Source organism: Dendropsophus ebraccatus, chromosome 1 (genome assembly GCF_027789765.1).
Source record: "Dendropsophus ebraccatus isolate aDenEbr1 chromosome 1, aDenEbr1.pat, whole genome shotgun sequence".
NCBI lineage: Eukaryota > Metazoa > Chordata > Amphibia > Anura > Hylidae > Dendropsophus > Dendropsophus ebraccatus.
In genome coordinates this window covers 213,877,496-213,899,058 of record NC_091454.1, presented here as the reverse complement: position 1 = coordinate 213,899,058, position 21,563 = coordinate 213,877,496, and the positions used below count along the sequence as shown (strand labels likewise).

The 21,563-nt window shown below is 48.3% G+C and overlaps 2 protein-coding genes across 12 annotated transcripts in view; one reads left to right on the top strand and one right to left on the bottom strand.

The window, feature by feature from the left end:
- PLPPR2 (phospholipid phosphatase related 2) overlaps positions 1-21,563 on the top strand; it is a 126,071-nt gene that overhangs the window by 71,476 nt on the left and 33,032 nt on the right. For 2 of the 11 annotated variants that reach the window (XM_069947468.1, XM_069947402.1), the window contains exon 1: positions 13,484-13,536. The exons of 5 other annotated variants lie outside the window; for them this stretch is intronic. The gene's annotated coding sequence lies outside the window, so the exon portion shown is untranslated. Of the gene's footprint in view, positions 1-13,447; positions 13,537-13,583; positions 13,636-20,988; positions 21,068-21,563 lie in introns of those variants that run through there. 4 more of the 11 variants (XM_069947424.1, XM_069947458.1, XM_069947411.1 and 1 more) reach the window with 4 other exon arrangements.
- Positions 10,853-13,405, bottom strand: TMEM205 (transmembrane protein 205). The gene is made up of 4 exons (XM_069947569.1): positions 13,299-13,405; positions 12,239-12,339; positions 11,986-12,149; positions 10,853-11,313 (listed from the first exon to the last, which is right to left on the bottom strand). Exons 2-4 carry the CDS (start codon positions 12,336-12,338, stop codon positions 11,011-11,013), a joined length of 567 nt encoding a protein of 188 aa, XP_069803670.1. The 5' UTR covers position 12,339; positions 13,299-13,405; the 3' UTR covers positions 10,853-11,010.

Below are 21,563 nucleotides of genomic sequence, written 5' to 3'. Positions count from 1 at the left end.
TAACCATAGAGAACCATAGCCATGAGACAAAAAACAACCAATATAGTGCTGCCACCTAGTGGCTGATGACCAAATACTCCATTCTTAGCATAGCTGAATACAGAATGTACTCTCTGACATAGGGAAAAATAAATCAGTGTATAGCTGGAGGCTGTGACTAGTGGACAAGGGTGACAAGTGCCCTGCAGTCCTGTGTAAATACTGACAGCAGATGGCGACCAGTCCTATGTAAACTAGTAGTGACATCACATAATAGCCAGGAATAACAGACTGATTTCACCAATCTGCCCCCTGTAAGAAGCCTGTGACTGATTAGAGTTATACTATCCATGACCGACATTTACCCACATCCACATGGAATATACATGTTACTGTCCAGAAGATGCTGTGCTTATATTGGAGCACTATTATAGTAGCATATATAGCGGGGAGGATAAGTATGTGATACGCTGCTGATTTTGCAGGTTTTCCCACCTACATAGAATGGAGAGATGTGTAATATTTCTGGTCGGTCACTTCCCCTGTGAGAGACAGAATCTATAGAACATTCCAGATAATCACATTGTAGGATTTATAAATAATTATTCTGCAGTTTATTACATTAAAAGACAACTCCGGGCAAAATGTATTTTTTTAATATGTTATTACATAAGGAAAGTTAGACAAATTTCTAATATACACTAATTATGGGAAATGCACATATACTGCTATTTCCCTCAATTTACTAGATCAGACAGGCTTCAATTCTCCTAAAAAAAAGTGACATCACGAATCAGTTGTAATTCCTATGAAGTGTCCAGCAGTGGGCGCAGTGTATGGAAAAATGACATTGTAAGAATAACTATATCACAAGTGGCAGCAGCCCCATCCACGGCACAAAGGACGGGGCTGATGGCACATGTGGTGTCGCTCCCCCCCTTCAGCTGCCTCCCCCCAGCACTAGCAGCCCCCAGTGAACACCCCCACCCCCTAAAGACCCCCAAACCACCCCCATCACAAGTGCCAGAAGCCCTGTCCTATGTGCCATAGACGGGGCTGCTGGTACTTCTGATGGGGGTAGTTTAGGGGTTTTGTCGGGGGGGGGGGGGGGGAATCGCTGGTCCGCTGGGGGGTGTTGGGGGCAGCTGCACTACAGGTGCCAGCAGCCCCGTCCTATGTGCCGTGGACGGGGCTGCTAGCACTTGTGATGGGGTAGTTTGGGGGTCTTTAGGGGATGGGGGTGTTCACTGGAGGTCTGCTGGCACGGGGGGAGGCAGCTGAAGGGGGGCAGCCGCACCACAAGTGCCTGCAGCCCCATCCTGTGTGCTGTGGTGGGGCTGCTGCTACTTGTGATATAGTTATTCTTACAACATCATTTCTCCATACACTGCGCCTCCTGCTGGACACTTACAAGGGAATTACAACTGATTCGTGACGTCACATTTTTTTTTAGCAGAATTGAAGCCTGTCTGATCTACTAAATTGAAGGAACTAGCAGTATATGTGCATTTCCCATAATTAGTGTATATTAGAAATCTGTCTAACTTTCTTTATGTAATAACGCATTAAAAAATACATTTAGTCTGGACTTCTCCTTTAAATAAGGATTTCATCACCGACCAACCTGCGAGAATTCTGCCTCTCATAGATCTGTTAGTTTCTCTAAAAGAAGCTCCTCCTACTCCAATACCAAAGAGCTAAGAACACCAGGGAGAAAACTGTAGACCTGCACAAGGCTGGGGTGGGCTACATGACAATAGGCAAGCAGCTTGCTGAGAAGGCAATGACTGTTGGTGCAATTATTGGAAAATGAAAGAAACACAAGATTACTCTCAAACTTTCTCACTCTGAGACTCCATGCAAGATCTCGCCTCGTGGGGTAAGGATAATAGCCCCCTATGAGCTCCCCCCAGTAGTATATAGCCTCCCCGTGCGCTCTCCCCCTGTAGAATATAGCCCCCTGTGAGCTCCCCCCAGTAGTATATAGCCCCCTGTGCGCTCTCCCCCTGTAGTATATAGCCCCCTGTGCGCTGTCCCCCAGTAGTATATAGCCCCCTGTGAGCTCCCCCCAGTAGTATATAGCCCCCCTGTACTCTCCCCCTGTAGTATATAGCCCCCTGTGAGCTCCCCCCAGTAGTATATAGCCCCCGTGAGCTCTACCCAAGTAGTATATAGCCCCCCTGTGAGCTCCCCCCTGTAGTATATAGCCCCCTATGAGCTCCCCCTGTAGTATATAGCCCCCCCGTGTGCTGTCCCCCTGTAGTATATAGCCCCCTGTGAGCTCCCCCCAGTAGTATATAGCGCCCCTGTGCTCTCCCCCCAGTAGTATATAGCCCCCTGAGGTCCCCCCCAGTAGTATATAGCCCCCCTTGTGCTTTCCCCCTGTAGTATATAGCCCCTGTGAGGTACCCCCTGTAGTATATAACCCCCTGTGCGCTCCCCCCAGTAGTATATAGCCCCCTCAGTAGTATATAGCCCCCTGTGAGGTCCCCCCTGTAGTATATAGCCCCCTGTGCGCTCCCCCAGTAGTATATAGCCCCCTCAGTAGTATATAGCCCCCTGTGAGGTCCGCCCTGTAGTATATAGCCCCCTGTGCGCTCCCCCCAGTAGTATATAGCCCCCTCAGTAGTATATAGCCCCCTGTATGGTCCCCCCTGTAGTATATAGCCCCCTGTGCGCTCCCCCCAGTAGTATATAGCCCCCTGTGAGGTCCCCCCCTGTAGTATATAGCCCCCTGTGCGCTCCCCCCAGTAGTATATAGCCCCCTCAGTAGTATATAGCCCCCTGTGAGGTCCCCCCTGCAGTATATAGTCCACCTGTGCGCTCTCCCCTTGTAGATGCCCCCCAGACAGAAAAAAAAAATAACAAAAACAACTCCCCTAGCACCTCGTTCCCCGCTGCGGCTGTCTTCTTCTCTTCCCGTCGGTCCGGCCCCCGGCTGATACGCGCTCTGTAGGGACGTCCCGGGGATTCCCCAGCAGAGTGCGCATCAGTGATCTCAGCGTACGCCGCCGGCCTGCACTTCCGGGAAGGACAGGCCGGCAGCGTACACTGAAGTCTGTGGTGCTGGGGGCCGGACCGACACTGCCCCCAGCCCCACAGGCGTACTGACATCTAAGGACAGTACGACTATGGGGCGGGAGGCAGTGCGGTAGGGAGCGGGACCTCCTAACCGCCCCGGGACGGACCGGATCCGGGGCGGTTAGGAGGTCTGACCAGGGGTCCGGACAGCTGGCCTCCGCGGTCCGGGTTCGGACCGCGGTCCGCCAGTTGAGGACCCCTGTTCTATAGATTCTGTCTCTCACAGGTGACGTTACCAGAAATATTACACATCTCTCCATTCTATGTAAGTGGGAAAACCTGCAAAATCAGCAGCGTATCCACTACTTATCCTCCCTGCTGTACATTCTTGTATATAGGAGCAGTATTATAGTAGTTATAGCTGCAGGGGGAAGGTACAGCTGACCCGCACCGCCAGTCAATACTCCAGTGTCTATGGATCCAAGGGTATGAGAATGCAGGATACACCGCGCTGTATTCAGCTGAAAACCGGGGGTGCAAGACGATAGAGCAGGGGTACACTGTGTAATAGGTAGACAAAAACAGCACTCACCCGGTATCTTCTATCAGCTCACTTTATTCCATGTGCCGCGGATAGCAGGGAGGGAGAGGTAAGGACGCGCACTGGGACGGTCGTTTCGGGGACACGCACCCTTTGTCGACCTTTGTGTCCCCGAAACGGCCATCCCAGTGCGCGTCCTTACCTCTCCCTCCCTGCTATCCGCGGCACATGGAATAAAGTGAGCTGATAGAAGATACCGGGTGAGTGCTGTTTTTGTCTACCTATTACACATTATAGTAGTTATATTCCTGTATATAGGGGCAGTATTATAGTAGTTATATTCTTGTATATAGGGGGCAGTATTATAGTAGTTATATTCCTGTATATAGGAGGCAGTATTATAGTAGTTATATTCCTGTATATAGGAGCAGTATTATAGTAGTTATATTCTTGTATATAGGAGGCAGTATTATAGTAGTTATATTCTTGTATGTAGGGGGCAGTATTATAGTAGTTATATTCTTGTATATAGGAGCAGTATTATAGTAGTTATATCCTTGTATATAGGAGCAGTATTATAGTAGTTATATTCCTGTATATAGGGGCAGTATTATAGTAGTTATATTCTTATATATGTAGGAGGCAGTATTATAGTAGTTATATTCCTGTATATAGGAGCAGTATTATAGTAGTTATATTCCTGTATATAGGAGCAGTATTATAGTAGTTATATCCTTGTATATAGGAGCAGTATTATAGTAGTTATATTCCTGTATATAGGAGCAGTATTATAGTAGTTATATTCTTGTATATAGGAGCAGTATTATAGTAGTTATGCAATACAGGAGAGAAAAGATCACTGCACCTCACACCTATGGCTGATACTAGTGCCTCTAGGCTGCATAAAAAACATCAGAATTTTGTGTATGAATTGATCAAGCCATACTGCCCCATGTACCTCGTGCAGGTATCTGATACACATGGGTCCCTACACTAAGTCCACACTGTGCCGGTCAGTGACCACCACCCCCGCAGGCGTGCACAGTCAGGGAACGGGGGCCATGGAGCGGCCCTGCGACCCCCATATCACAGGACCAGACCCAAAAATGCCACACCAGAATCCGGCCAGCACCGCCGGCGGAGGTCGCCCCCAAACAGCACGAGTCTGGATAAGGTATTGCACTCACCATAGCTACTGCAGATTTTTTTATGCAGCCGAGAGGCACTAGTGTCAGCCATAGGTGTGAGGTGCAGCGCTCTTTTCTCTCCTGTATTGCATTTTGCTTTTTTTCTTTTCTACGTGTTTTGCAGTCCTCCTGGAAGACCCACATGACCGCAATCAGCAGGAGACACCTGAGTGCACATGTTTTTAATCCCTCCTGTTTGTCCCATTCTATCTGCAGTAGTTATGGTGAGTGCAATACCTTATCCAGACTCGTGCTGTTTGGGGGCGACCTTCTCCGCCGGCGGTGCTGGCCGGGTTCTGGTGTGGTGTTTTTGGGTCGGGTCCTGTGATATGGGGGTCGCAGGGCCATTCCATGGCCTCCCTTCCCTGCCTGTGCACGCCTGCGGGGGTGGTGGTGGTCACTGACCGGCACAGTGTGGACTTAGTGTAGGGACCCATGTGTATCAGATACCTGCATGCAGTACATGGGGCAGTATGGCTTGATCAATTCATACACAAAATTCTGATGTTTTTTATGCAGCCGAGAGGCATTAGTGTCAGCCATAGGTGTGAGGTGCAGTGATCTTTTCTCTCCTGTATTGCATTATAGTAGTTATATTCTTGTATATAGGAGCAGTAATATAGTAGTTATATCCTTGTATATAGGAGCAGTATTATAGTAGTTATATTCCTGTATATAGGAGCAGTATTATAGTAGTTATATTCTTGTATATAGAGAGTAGTATTATAGTAGTTATATTCTTGTATATAGGAGCAGTAATATAGTAGTTATATCCTTGTATATAGGAGCAGTATTATAGTAGTTATATTCCTGTATATAGGAGCAGTATTATAGTAGTTATATTCTTGTATATAGAGAGTAGTATTATAGTAGTTATATTCTTGTATATAGGAGCAGTAATATAGTAGTTATATTCTTGTATATAGGAGGCAGTAATATAGTAGTTATATTCTTGTATATAGGAGCAGTATTATAGTAGTTATATTCTTGTATATAGGGGCAGTATTATAGTAGTTATATTCTTGTATATAGGGGGCAGTATTATAGTAGTTATATTCTTGTATACAAGGAGCAGTATTATAGTAGTTACATTCTTGTATACAGGGAGCCAGGGCCGGCGTTAGGGGGGGGCAAAGTGGGCACTTGCCCAGGGCCCCCATCCCCCTGGGGCTCCTTCCTTCATTAGTGGAGCAGGAAGCAGAGCAGCACAAGCAGCTCCCCTGCTCCACTAATGAACGAAGGAGCTGAGCTGTGAGGACCGCAGAGAAGAGAAGAACGGCTGCCTGTGCCCTAGAGAAGAGGACGAACGGCAAGCCCAGGTAAAGAAAAGGAGGCTGGGGGGGGGGGGGGGGTTTGGGGCAGAGGGTCGCGGAGGCTGGAGGCGGGGCTTGTGACAAAGGGGCGGGGCTTACGGCCGTGGGTGGGCGGAGCTTTGGGGGTCTTTATAAAACAGTAACCCCCTCCCCATATACCTAGCGAACAGTATACAGGAAGGGAATCTTGTATGATGCAGTCCCCCCTTCCACCATATACTGGTCAGGGCCCTCCTCCCTCTGTATCTACAGGCACCAGGCCCTGAGCAGTACATGATGGAGGTGGGTGCTGAATCACACAGGATCCCCTCCCCCATTCAGGGCCTAGTGAACAGCATATGGGGAGGGGATTCTGTATGATACAGTACCCCCATATCTCTCCCCTGCTCTACTACTACCCCCGATACTACTCCTAATACTGCTCTATTACTACCCCCAATACTGCCCTACTACTACCCCCAATACTGCCCTACTACTACCCCCAATACTACTCCTAATACTGCCCTACTACTACCCCCAATAGTGCCCTACTACTACCCCCAATACTACTCCTAATACTGCCCTACTACTACCCCCAATAGTGCCCTACTACTACCCCCAATACTACTCCTAATACTGCCCTACTACTACCCCCAATAGTGCCCTACTATAACCCCAATACTACTCCCCCCAATACTGCTCTACTACTACCCCAAATACTGCCCTACTACTACCCCAATACTACTCCTAATACTGCTCTACTACTAACCCCAATACTGCCCTACTAGTACCCCCATACTGCCCTACTACTACCCCTAATGCTACTAATACTGCTCTACTACTACCCCCAATACTGCCCTACTACTACCCCCAATATTACTCCTAATACTGCTCTACTACTACCCCCAATACTGCTCTACTACTACCCCAAATACTGCCCTACTACTACCCCAATACTACTCCTAATACTGCTCTACTACTACCCCCATACTGCCCTACTACTCCCCCCAATACTACTAATACTTCTCTACTACTACCCCCAATACTACTCCTAATACTGCCCTACTACTACCCCATACTGCCCTACTACTACCCCCAATACTACTCCTAATACTGCTCTACTACTACCCCCAATACTGCCCTACTACTACCCCCAATACTACTCCTAATACTGCCCTACTACTACCCCCAATACTGCCCTACTACTACCCCCAATACTACTCCTAATACTGCCCTACTACTACCCCCAATACTACTCCTAATACTGCCCTACTACTACCCCCAATACTACTCCTAATACTGCTCTACTACTACCCCCAATACTACTCCTAATACTGCTCTACTACTACCCCCAATAGTGCCCTACTACTACCCCCAATACTACTCCTAATACTGTCCTACTACTACCCCCAATACTGCCCTACTATTACCCCCAATACTACTCCTAATACTGCTCTACTACTACCCCCAATAGTGCCCTACTACTACCCCCAATACTACTCCTAATACTGCTCTACTACTACCCCCAATAGTGCCCTACTACTACCCCCAATACTACTCCTAATACTGTCCTACTACTACCCCCAATACTGCCCTACTATTACCCCCAATACTACTCCTAATACTGCTCTACTACTACCCCCAATCCTGCTCTACTACTACCCCTAATACTGGTCTCACTACCATTGCTATTATTACCTCCACTCCTGATACTACTACTACTCCGAAAACTGCTACTCCCCTTATCTACTACTACACCCCTCATCCACTATGTAGGTGCTTCTACTATTACTACACACCTTATCCACTATGCCTATACTACTACACCCATCAAAAAATAAATAAAAAAAATCGAGAAAAGAAAAAACGAGATTTTATTTTCTGCCCACATCGCCCCAGCCCTAGGAGATGCTATGTGCTGGGGGGTAACTATCAGTGGAGATGCTATCTGCTGAGGGGGCAACTATCAGGGGGCTAGCTAACAGGTGTATAACCTACAGTGAGATGCCTCCTATATTGGTGGATACTACATACTGGGTGGTGGAGGTAACTACCAGAAGAATTACCTACAGAGGGATACCCACTATATGTACTATGGAGGCACAGAGGGACCTATCTACTATATGGGGCACAGAGGGGTCTTATTTAAGGTCAAAGATGATCACCCCACCTCGAGCAGCGCGCCAACCGCTGACAAAAAAGTAAAGAGTATGGGGACCTTAAATTGCTGCTACAATGTTTCAGCATTTGGGGCCCCACCTTCAACTTTGCCCAGGGCCACATTTTGTCTAAAACCGGCCCTGCAGGGAGCAGTATTATAGTAGTTATATTCCTGTATATAGGGGCAGTATTATAGCAGTTATATTCCTGTATATAGGAGCAGTATTATAGCAGTTATATTCCTGTATATAGGAGCAGTATTATAGTAGTTATGTGGCTCAGGGAAGAAACAGAGTGCTGCACATTATAGTAGTTATATTCTTGTATATAGGAGCAGTAATACAGTAGTTATATTCTTGTATATAGGGGCCAGTATTATAGTAGTTATATTCTTGTATATAGGGGGCAGTATTATAGTATATTATTGTATATAGGGGGCAGTATTATAGTAGTTATATTCCTGTATATAGGGGCAGTATTATAGTAGTTATATTCTTGTATATAGGAGCAGTATTATAGTAGTTATGCGGTTCAGGGAAGAAACAGAGTGCTGCACCTCACACCTATGGCTGATACTAGTGCCGCTAGGCTAAATAAGAAACACATCAGAATTTTGTGTATGAATTGATCAAGCCATACTGCCCCATGTACCTCGTGCCGGTATCTGATACACATGGGTCCCTACACTAAGTCCCCACCGTGCCAGTCAGTGGCCACCAACCCCGCAGGCGTGCACAGTCAGGGAACGGGGGCCATGGGACGGCCCTGCGACCCCCATGCCACAGGACCAGACCCAAAAACACCACACCAGAACCCGGCCAGCACCGCCGGCGGAGAGGGTCGCCCCCAAGCAGCACAAGTCTGGATAAGGAATTACACTCACCATAGCTGCTGCAAACAGAATGGGAAAAAACAGGAGGGATTAAAACCATGTGCACTCAGGTGTCTCCTGCTAATTGCGGTCATGTGGGTCTCACCAGGAGGAGTGCAAAAACACGGAGAAAAGAGAGAAACAAAATACGGTTCAGGGAAGAAACAGTGTGGAGTTAGCGTAGGGACCCGTGTGGACCAGAGGACCTGCGCGGTGGTACACGGGGCAATATAGCTTGATCAATTCATATACAGACACTCTGGTGTTGATTTTTAATATAGGCCTAGCGGCATTAGTATCAGCCATAGATGGGATGTGCAGCCGTTTCACTCTCTCCAGTTCGTGATTATAGTAGTTATATTCTTGTATATAGGGGGCAGTATTATAGTATATTATTGTATATAGGAGCAGTATTATAGTAGTTATATTTCTGTATATAGGAGTAGTATTATAGTAGTTATATTCTTGTATATAGGAGCAGTATTATAGTAGTTATATTCCTGTATATAGGAGCAGTATTATAGTAGTTATGCAACTACGAGAGAAGAGAGAGACTGGGGCACTCACCGATGTTCCAAGCAAAAGTCTTTATTCCGATAGACTAAAATCCATGGTGGAGGGAGGACAGATGGAAATGGCGGGCGCCTATACCCCGGAACGACATGGATTTTAGTCTATCGGAATAAAGACTTTTGCTTGGAACATCGGTGAGTGCCCCAGTCTCTCTCTTCTCTCGTTGTTGCATTGCTCACTCTTACCTTTTAGTCTGGGAGCACCACAAGTACAAGCACATCAGGTTGGCTCCTTCATCAAACGTCCTTTATTGCTAGCATTGCTGACAGTGCCGACTGCACTCTACCGCTATATTATAGTAGTTATATTCTTGTATATAGGGGCAGTATTATAGTAGTGATATTCCTGTATATAGGAGCAGTATTATAGTAGTTATATTCCTGTATATAGGAGCAGTATTATAGTAGTTATATTCCTGTATATAGGGGGCAGTATTATAGTAGTTATATTCTTGTATATAGGGAGCAGTATTATAGTAGTTATATTCCTGTATATAGGAGCAGTATTATAGTAGATATATCATTGTATATAGGAGCAGTATTATAGTAGTTATATTCTTGTATATAGGAGGCAGTATTATAGTAGTTATATTCTTGTATATAGGAGGCAGCATTATAGTAGTTATATTCTTGTATATAGGAGCAGTATTATAGTAGTTATATTCTTGTATATAGGAGATAGTATTATAGTTGTTATATTCTTGTATATAGGAGCAATATTATAGTAGTTATATTCTTGTATATAGGAGCAGTATTATAGTAGTTATATTCCTGTATGTAGGAGCGGTATTATAGTAGTTATATTCCTGTATATAGGGGGCAGTATTATAGTAGTTATATTCTTGTATATAGGGAGCAGTATTATAGTAGTTATATTCCTGTATATAGGAGCAGTATTATAGTAGATATATCATTGTAAATAGGAGCAGTATTATAGTAGTTATATTCTTGTATATAGGAGGCAGTATTATAGTAGTTATATTCCTGTATATAGGGGGCAGTATTATAGTAGTTATATTCTTGTATATAGGGAGCAGTATTATAGTAGTTATATTCCTGTATATAGGAGCAGTATTATAGTAGATATATCATTGTATATAGGAGCAGTATTATATTAGTTATATTCTTGTACATAGGGGAAGTATTTGTGGCAGTGTGTATTACACTTGGCACAGGTTTCCCAGCATTCTTCTTTACTGCTTGCAGATCACATTACAAGGAATTTATCATTTTAGTGTTTTATAAAAAATTCACATTTTATTCATTATAAATTTAGAAGCAGAAAATTTACATCAATCAACAACAAATAAACTGGAATTATTAAAGAGTACACACCCCACCGACTCTTGGCATGGCTATTGGTCCCGTGACAAATCCCGCATACTCCTTATATTGTGGGCAGCAGCAGGGCAGTATATACAAGGTTGGCGCCATTAGACAGCAATGACACCAAGTTGCAGAGAGAGGAGATGCCGTGGTAACGCAGGAAGCTTTTGCGCAAGGCTTGGTATTTGGGATCCTTCTCCCGCAGGCGCTTGTACCCTTCAATGTTGCTGCTCATCCCGATCTCTCCCCCCAGGCCATGCTCACGCTCTATGTCCTGCATCTTGAACATGGCTGTGGTTGTGGCCGGGGAGAACCAGCGAGCATTGAGTGCCGATACAATGAGTGAGATGAAGAAGAGGGAGATCTGCAAAACATAGCAGGAGATGAGAGGGTTACAGTATATGGTATAGTAAAGGGGTGACTAAACTTAGAAGCCAAACCCCGTACTAGTAAGATGCATAATATTTTTATGCCAAAAACGAGGAAAATAGGAGAGGGCACTCACCATTAGTTGTGATCTTCTTTATTACGGCGCTCTAATAAAAAACACACAGGACATCGGGCTACTGCATAAGATGCCAGCACTTAGATGAATAGAGACAACAGCTGGTTCGCGCGCATGCACGCTTCTTCAGATCTGCGGCTGTTCTGAACAAACGCAGGTCCGACAAAGCGTGTGAACCAGCTGTTACCTTTATTCATCTAAGTGCTGGCGTCCTATGCAGTAGCCCCGATGTCCTGTGTGTTTTTTATTAGAGCACCGTAATAAAGAAGATCACAACTAATGGTGAGTGCCCTCTTCTATTTTCTCCGTTTTTGGATTATCCTGTCTACTATTTTTTCTGGGAAAGTAAGCACCAACCAGTGACTTTATATACTGTGTATTAAAAAAACCTGCCGCTTATAAACAGCCTTATGCCGCCTATGTAAGGTAGTGCTGGTGTCTGTTACTCCTTATGGTTTGATAATATTTTTATGGTTTTTATGTGTAAGAAAGGATGAGTGCCCCTCATCTATGTGTATACAGAGGACTCACCTGTACGCTCTCAGAGGTGGACAGCAGGTCCCGCGGATGATATGCCGCGTACACAACCAGATTTAGGAAGGAGACGCACATGACGATATGGCCATAGAATGGGAACAGCTTACTCTGTACCAGTCCAAACGTATGGCGGGGGACTCCCCTGATCATCACAAAGCCTGCAGAGAGAGCAGAGGGATGGGTCACCTACACCTTACCAGGCCGACTCCTTATTAAGAGGAACGTCCATCATCTGGGCCATAGTCACCTGCCACAAATGTCACCCAGCACTGCATGCCCCACGAGGCCGACAACACCAGGAGGTAGGCCACCTTCACCAGGCTCCCGGGCACCCCCTCCGCCGCCATCCTGCAGAGAAAGACAGCACAGATGCTTATTATAATAACACTGTACAGCCTTCTTACTACCCCGTGTACAGGCCCGGCCTCTTACTACCCTCTGTACAGGCTCGGCCTCTTACTACCCCCTGTACAGGACCGGCCTCCTACTACCCCCTGTACAGGCCCGGCCTGCTACTACCCCCTGTACAGGCCCGGCCTCTTACTACCCCCTGTACAGGCCCGGCCTCTTACTACCCCCTGTACAGGCCCGGCCTGCTACTACCCCCTGTACAGGCCCGGCCTCCATGGCTGTGCTGAGTCACTATACAGTATGACAGTCATCCCGCAGATAAGGAGGGAGCAGCTCTGGACGTTATAATGTGGGCAGCGTGTGGTCGTTCAGTCAGGGAGCGCTGCCATGTAACAAATGTTCTAATAGGGTCTCCAGGGGTCCTGGTGGGAGCAGCTATGTATTACATGTGCACGCTCCTATCAGGTGAGCATACATAGCGCCATCTAGTGTGGGCGGAGAGAAAGAGCGTTTAGTTAGTTAGGGATAAGTTATCCATGGTTGGTCTGATATTCAGGAGTGCAGAAAAGCCACCAGAGATGGAGCTCCCCTTTAAGGACCACCTTCCCACAATGGGGCAGTGAGCAACCTGTAGATCTGCCACTGCTGAACAACTGCCCCTGGAATGGCTGCCAGGGCATGCTGGGAGTTGTAGTTGTGTAGCAGTCACAGGTTGGAAAGCACTGAACTGCAGAGTAGGAATGGTGGCCCTGTTACATCCAGCTCTCCTATAGGCTCAGTAGCAGAGACCAGTTCACATAACATAACTGCATAACATTGGGAACCATTAGAGGCTCTGCCAGAGAACTACAACTCCCATCAAGCCTGTACAAGCTTCCAACATAGGACATGAAATACACAGTTACAGCATTAGTGTGAAAACGTGACGTCAGAACGTCAGCCTCCGCCCCCTGTACCTGTCAATCGCCTATTCCACGTTGTAAGCGCAGCAGAGCGACTGACAGCTACTTCCGGGTTCTAGGCGAAGTCATTCCTCCTCATGACGTCACCGCTAGCTGGTCTATTGTCATTGGTCCTGCAGCGTTAGCTGGGTGATCTCGGACCAATCGCATATTCCCTTAGCAACTGTTGCCAAGGTGGCCAGATAAGGAGTACGGAAGCCTGGCCAGGGCAAAACAGTCTGCTGTGGTACAGGTTCTCGGGTTTCAGAAGCTCCATTCAGGGGAGAGGGGAAACTGCTGCTGACCTGGAGCTCACATGTCCTCCATCTATCTGTCTGTCCTGCATCCATTTGTATGTGCACCATCTGTCTGTCTGTGCTCCATCTATCTGTCTGTCCTGCATTCATTTGTATGTGCACCATCTGTCTGTCTGTGCTCCATCTATCTGTCTGTCTGTCTGTGCTCCATCTGTCTGTCTGTGCTCCATCTATCTGTCTGTCTGTGCTCCATCTATCTGTCTGTGCTCCATCCATCTGTCTGTCTGTATGTGCTCCATCTGTGTGTCCTCCATCCATCTGTCTGTCTGTGCTCCATCTGTCTGTCTGTGCTCCATCTATCTGTCTGTCTGTGCTCCATCTATCTGTCTGTGCTCCATCCATCTGTCTGTCTGTATGTGCTCCATCTGTGTGTCCTCCATCTATCTGTCTGTCTGTGCTCCGTCTGTCTGTCTGTGCTCCGTCTGTCTGTCTGTGCTCCATCTATCTGTCTGTCTGTCCTCCATCTATCTGTCTGTCTGTGCTCCATCTATCTGTCTGTGCTCCATCTATCTGTCTGTCCTTCATCTATCTGTCTGTATGTGCTCCATCTGTGTGTCCTCCATCTATCTGTCTGTCTGTGCTCCATCTGTCTGTCTGTGCTCCATCTGTCTGTCTGTGCTCCATCTGTCTGTATGTCCTCCATCTGTCTGTCTGTGCTCCATCTGTCTGTCTGTGCTCCATCTGTCTGTATGTCCTCCATCTGTCTGTCTGTCCTCCATCTGTCTATGTCCTCCATCTGTCTGTCTGTCCTCCATCTGTCTGTCTGTGCTCCATCTGTCTGTCTGTGCTCCATCTGTCTGTCCTCCATCTGTCTGTCTGTGCTCCATCTATCTGTCTGTCAGTGCTCCATCTATCTGTGTGTCCTCCATCTGTCTGTGCTCCATCTATCTGTGTGTCCTCCATCTGTGTGTCCTCCATCTGTCTGTCCTCCATCTGTCTGTCTGTGCTCCATCTGTCTGTCTGTGTGTCCTCCATCTGTCTGTCAGTGCTCCATCTATCTGTGTGTCCTCCATCTGTCTGTGCTCCATCTGTCTGTCTGTGCTCCATCTGTCTGTCTGTGCTCCATCTGTCTGTCTGTGCTCCATCTGTCTTCCCTCCATCCGTCTGTCTGTGCTCCGTCTGTCTGTCTGTCCTCCATCCATCTGTCTGTCTGTGCTCCATCTGTCTGTCTGTCCTCCATCCATCTGTCTGTCTGTGCTCCATCTATCTGTCTGTCAGTGCTCCATCTATCTGTGTGTCCTCCATCTGTCTGTGCTCCATCTATCTGTGTGTCCTCCATCTGTGTGTCCTCCATCTGTCTGTCCTCCATCTGTCTGTCTGTGCTCCATCTGTCTGTCTGTGTGTCCTCCATCTGTCTGTCAGTGCTCCATCTATCTGTGTGTCCTCCATCTGTCTGTGCTCCATCTGTCTGTCTGTGCTCCATCTGTCTGTCTGTGCTCCATCTGTCTGTCTGTGCTCCATCTGTCTTCCCTCCATCCGTCTGTCTGTGCTCCGTCTGTCTGTCTGTCCTCCATCCATCTGTCTGTCTGTGCTCCATCTGTCTGTCTGTCCTCCATCCATCTGTCTGTCTGTGCTCCATCTGTCTGTCTGTCCTCCATCCATCTGTCTGTCTGTCCTCCATCCATCTGTCTGTCTGTCCTCTATCTAGCTCTCTGTCCTCCATCCATCTGTCTGTCTGTGCTCCATCTATCTATCTGTCTGTCTGTGTGTCCTCCATCTGTCTGTGCTCCATCTATCTGTCTGTGCTCCATCTGTCTGTATATGCTCCCATCTGTCTGTCTTTGCTCTGTCTGTCTGTGCTCCATCTGTCTGTCTGTGCTCCATCTGTCTGCCCTCCATCCGTCTGTCTGTGCTCCGTCTGTCTGTCTGTCCTCCATCCATCTGTCTGTCTGTGCTCCATCTGTCTGTCTGTCCTCCATCCATCTGTCTGTCTGTCCTCTATCTATCTCTCTGTCCTTCCTCTGTTTATGGTTTTAACCTTTGTAAAGAAAATAATAACAATGCCAATACCACATAGAACTGCCCGCTTCAGTGCCCGAAAAGAGGGTCAATGATAGTTTAACCCAATGAGAGTGCCTCATAACAATGACACCCAGAGTGCCCCATTATAGTGAGACCCATATTGAATGGCATAGTGCCCCATAATAGTGACGGGCACAGAACAATGACATCCACAGACATACCTACCAACTTTTTAACCGGCCAAAGAGGGACACGTGTGGGTCACTAGGAACATTTTACAGACATTTCTATACTTTTTAATTCAAGGAAGCAATCCCACATCCAGGATCTGCTGCAGACTGATGTATTTAGTTACATTGATATCTGTAAATCTGCAGCAGATCCTGCATGTGTGAATACATCCTTAGGTCCCAGTCACACATCAGTAACCCTGTCTGTAATTTCAGACCTGCAACCACGGACAGTATTACCAATGTGTTTCAGCATCTGTCCATGTTTGCAGGGACCAACTTTCAAGTGGGTGACCTTCACGCACAATGGCTTAATCATTTTTTATGGTACGGATTATGGCCCCAAAACAGAGCGGTAACAGCTACAGATGTGTGTGTGGGGTTATAGAAATCAATGAGTCTGCATTTGTAAAATGATGTATGAAAGAGGCCATAATGTCACATGATCCATCTGAATATAACAATTTTTAGGATCCAATTTGCACCACATGATGGAATAATATGCAAGTTTGGGTCTATTATACAGTATGAAACCAGACACTTCCTAGAGCAACATAAAAGATAGGTCAAAAAGAGGGACATGTAAGGGCTGAAGGTTCCCTATCCCTGGGTTACTGGGATGTGGGGACTGTCCCTGCAAAAGAGGGACAGTCCCTCTCCTATATGCCACAGTGCCCCATAATACTGAAATGTACCTCCTAACACTAACATTCACAGTGTCCCATAATAGTGACAGCCACAGTGCCCCTAACACTGACATCCACAGTGACACATAATACTGACAGCCACAGTGCCCCCCCCCTAACACTGACATCCACAGTGACACATAATACTGACAGCCACAGTGCCCCCCCCTAACACTGACATCCACAGTGACACATAATAGTGACAGCCACAGTGCCCCCCTAACACTGACATCCACAGTGACACATAATACTGACAGCCACAGTGCCCCTAACACTGACATCCACAGTGACACATAATACTGACAGCCACAGTGCCCCCCCCCTAACACTGACATCCACAGTGACACATAATACTGACAGCCACAGTGCCCCCCCCTAACACTGACATCCACAGTGACACATAATAGTGAAATTCAGTGCCCCATAACAATGACAATCACAGTACCCCCTAACACTGACATCTACAGTGCTCAGTACAGTGATTACATATTGCCTCAAAACTGCTCTGAACAAAACAGAAATATATCACCAATGATACCATTACATAATACCGCCACACCATGAACCCTATGGCCCTATAACCCTATAGCAGAGTGCAGTTACATCCAGTGACTCACAGGTGGCGTCTTCTCTGATCAGAGTCTCACTTTTTCTTTTGTTTCTCTCCATCCAGCCTGGGCCACTTTGAAGTCTTTCCCAGCTGTGAATCTTCTCTCCAGAATCTGCCAGAGAAACATATTAGGCTCCAACACATACAGTAGTTAGGTCCCCTGTAGTTTTAAATCAGGGGTGGGGAACCCTTTTCATGTCGAGGGCCGGTCGGGCATTAATAAAATCATTCGAGGGCCGCATGCCGTGCGCGGCAGTTAGTAGCGGGGGTTTGCAGCACCCAGGACAAGGCATAGTATTGTTCCCCTAGTGCCCCTGCTATTGTAGTTAACCCCCAGTGATGCCCCTTGTAGTCTAGTTAACCCCCAAGTCATGTCCCTGGTAGCCTAGTTAACCCCCATCAGGCATGTCCCTGGTAGCCTAGTTATTCCCCCCCCCCATCAGACATGTCTCTGGTAGCCTAGTTGTCCCCCCCATCAGTCATGTCCCTGGTAGCCTAGTTGTCCCCCCCCATCAGTCATGTCCCTGGTTGCCTAGTTGTCCCCCCCCCCCATCAGTCATGTCCCTGGTAGCCTAGTTATTCCCCCCCCATCAGTCATGTCTCTGGTAGCCTAGTTGTCTCCCCCATCAGTCATGTCCCTGGTGGCCTAGTTATCCCCCCATCAGTCATGTCCCTGGTAGCCTAGTTGTCCCCCCCATCAGTCATGTCCCTGGTAGCCTAGTTGTCCCCCCCATCAGTCATGTCCCTGGTAGCCTAGTTGTCCCCCCCCCCATCAGTCATGTCCCTGGTGGCCTAGTTGTCCCCCCCCCCATCAGGCATGTCCCTGGTAGCCTAGTTATTCCCCCCCCCCATCAGGCATGTCCCTGGTAGCCTAGTGAACCCCCATCAGGCATGTCCCTGGTAGCCTAGTTGTCCCCCCCCATCCGTCATGTCCCTGGTAGCCTAGTTGCCCCCCCCCCCATCAGTCATGTCCCTGGTAGCCTAGTTGTCCCCCCCCATCAGTCTTGTCCCTGGTAGCCTAGTTGCCCCCCCCCCCCATCAGTCATGTCCCTGGTAGCCTAGTTGTCCCCCCATCAGTCTTGTCCCTGGTAGCCTAGTTATCCCCCCCCCCCATCAGTCATGTCTCTGGTAGCCTAGTTATTCCCCCTTCCATCAGGCATGTCCCTGGTAGCCTAGTTATTCCCCCCCCCCCCATCAGTCATGTCTCTGGTAGCCTAGTTATTCCCCCCCCCATCAGTCATGTCTCTGGTAGCCTAGTTATTCCCCCCCCCATCAGGCATGTCCCTGGTAGCCTAGTTGTCCCCCCCCATCCGTCATGTCCCTGGTAGCCTAGTTGCCCCCCCCCCATCAGTCATGTCCCTGGTAGCCTAGTTGTCCCCCCCCATCAGTCTTGTCCCTGGTAGCCTAGTTGTCCCCCCATCAGTCATCTCCCTGGTAGCCTAGTTGTCCCCCCCCCCCATCCGTCATGTCCCTGGTAGCCTAGTTGCCCCCCCCCATCAGTCATGTCCCTGGTAGCCTAGTTGTCCCCCCATCAGTCTTGTCCCTGGTAGCCTAGTTGTCCCCCCCATCAGTCATGTCCCTGGTAGCCTAGTTGTCCCCCCCCCATCAGTCATGTCCCTGGGATCCTAGTTAACCCCCAAATAAAAAAATAAACATCCCACTCACCTTACCTCCGCTCCCACGCAGTCCAGGTCCTCTTCTCTCCCAGGTCCTCAGTGCCGGTCTTCTCCTGCAGGCGGCGCGATGAAATGACGTCATCGCGCGCAGCCCGCAGGAGACTGAAGACACGCGCCGCTCTGCTGGGGAAGAAGCCGGCACAGACAGCATCCTCCGGTGTCCGCCAGCTGTCACAGACACCGGAGGATGCGGTGTATGCCGGCTTCTTCCCCAGCAGAGCGGCGCGCATCACAAGGGAGCTGCGGGCTGCGGGCCGCATCGGGAGGTCTCAGGGGCCGGATGCGGCCCGCGGGCCGGAGGTTCCCCACCCCTGTTTTAAATTGTGCCTGTGCCCCCACTTAATATTTAGGTATGCTCTGTGCTCCAGTATAGTAGTAAGGTCCCTATATAATATAGGCACCTCTGTGCAATCCCCAATGTAGTATACGAGGCCAGTTGAAGCGCGGAAAGCGTGAAACGGCCGTAGCCTCAGTGGAACACACTCAGAATGCCTTGCCTGTAAGCTGATGTACAGCATGTACCTTGAATAAATCGCACTGGTTGGTGAGTTGCCGCTTCCTGCTTCGTTTCTTCATTCTATGTCTACAATGATCTTCATGCAGAGCACCACCAGTTAAAGTGCACAAGACGCCACACATGCTAAGACTGCACGCCACAGCCCTCTCCCTTGATTGCACATACAAAAGGGACAGTACCAAGCGCTTTACAGTTTCTAGGTACTGCTATCCCCCAGTTATATACAGCCCCCTGTGCGCTCCCCCAGTAATATATAGCCCCCCTGTCTGCTCCCCCAGTAGTATATGGCGCCTCTGTGCGCTCCACCAGTAGTATATAAACCCCCGCTGTGTGCTCCCCCCCCGCTTATATAGACCCCCACTGTGTGCTCCCCCGTTTATATAGACCCCTGCTGTGTGCTCCCCCTGCTTATATAGACCCCCGCTGTGTGCTCCCCCGTTTATATAGACCCCTGCTGTGTGCTCCCCCTGCTTATATAGACCCCCTGTGCTCCCCCTCCCATATAGTATATAACATAAAAAAACAAACACTTATACTCACCTGGGTCCGAGCGTCTCCTCTTCTCTTCACTCTTGTGGCCACACTGCAGCGGTCACAAGAGGCCCCTCTTCCCATGCCCTGGCGTCGGCGCTCCAGTGACGTCACTCAAGCTCCGGCACCAGAGACAGAGAGCGGTCTTTTGTAACTGCTGCAGTGCGGCCACAAGAGTGACTGACAGGGAGGGAGCCAATGGCTCCCTCTCTGTCAGTGCTGCTGCTGGTAACTATGATGTGACATCTACTGTGCCCCTATAACAGTGACATACACAGTGCCCTATAATCGTGACAGGCACAGTGCTCCAATAACAGTGATAGCTATAGTGCCCCGTAATAGTGACATCCACAGTGCCCTATAACAGTGACAGTGCCTTATAATATTGACAACCATAGTGCCCTATAAAATTGATAGCCAAAGTGTCCCATAATAGTGACAAGCACAGTGCCCCATAATAGTGACAAAGCCAATGCCCCTATAACACTAAAATCCACAGAGCCCTATAATCGTGACAGCCGCTGTGCCCCCCATAACAGTGACAGCCGCTGTGCCCCCATAACAGAGACAGCCCATGTGCCCCATAACAGTGACAGCCGTTGTGCCCTATAACAGTAACAGCCACAGTGCCCCATAAGTCACAATCATAGTACCACTTATAATAGTGACAGCCATAGTGCCCCATAACAGTGACAGCCATAGTGCCCCCTAATAGTAACAGCCACAGTGCCCCATAACAGTCACAATCATAGTACCACTTATAATAGTGACAGCTATAGTGCCCCATAACAGTGACAGCTGCAGTGCCCCTAACAGTGACAGCCATAGTGCCCCCTAATAGTGACAGCCACAGTGCCCCATAACACTGACATCCACAGTGCCCCCATAATAGTGCCAGGCAGGTGTGCCCTGAAGCAATATTTCCATAAGGTGAGCCGGAGCTTTACCCTTCTCCTGCAGATCCACCATCCGGAGATGGGAAGGGGTAACCCGAGGGGTAATTCTAGTCTGTCTGCTGCCCTGGATAATACAATGTAGATGATGGTCATGGATATGTGCCCCCTGCTCATACCCACAGTAGTGCCCATCACGCCAGCTTCCAGGTAGAGTCTTCCTATATATGTCTATATCTGCTCCCTCCATATCCCAGCAGTGGACAGAGGGCTCCGCTATGTGACAGACATGATAGATCCTGACAGGACTCGCCGGCTCCTTGGCAGCTCCTATAATCGAAGTGACAGCCATTTTCCACGTCGTAAGTTTGTATTACAGTTTATATGAGTGCAAAGCTGCACGGGGGATGAAGAGTGACAGTCTGTACCCTCCACTATCATCAGGCCTCTAATCCCAGGTCGTCTGGATAAGACAAGACCCTAACCCAGGGATAGGGAACCTTCAGCCCTCCAGCTGCTGCAAAACTACAATTCCCATCATGCCTGGACAGCCGAAGGCTGTCCAGGCATGATGGGAATTGTAGTTTTGCAACAGCTGGAGGATCGATGCTCCCCATCCCTGCACTAACCAGATCCTATAATATAATATAAAATATTCATCCAGTAGGGGGCGCTTTGCCAATGTCAGGCTCAGGTATGGAGAGGTGGGTGTTGTGATCACACAGCATATGCCGTCAGCCTATTAATAAGCCCCCCGCAGCTGTTCTCTCCTCCTCTTCCCTCCATCACACTATTCTTTTCCTCATCCCTTCATTGTCCGTGTCCTGATCCTCCTCTCCCTGCTCTTCTCTCCCGATT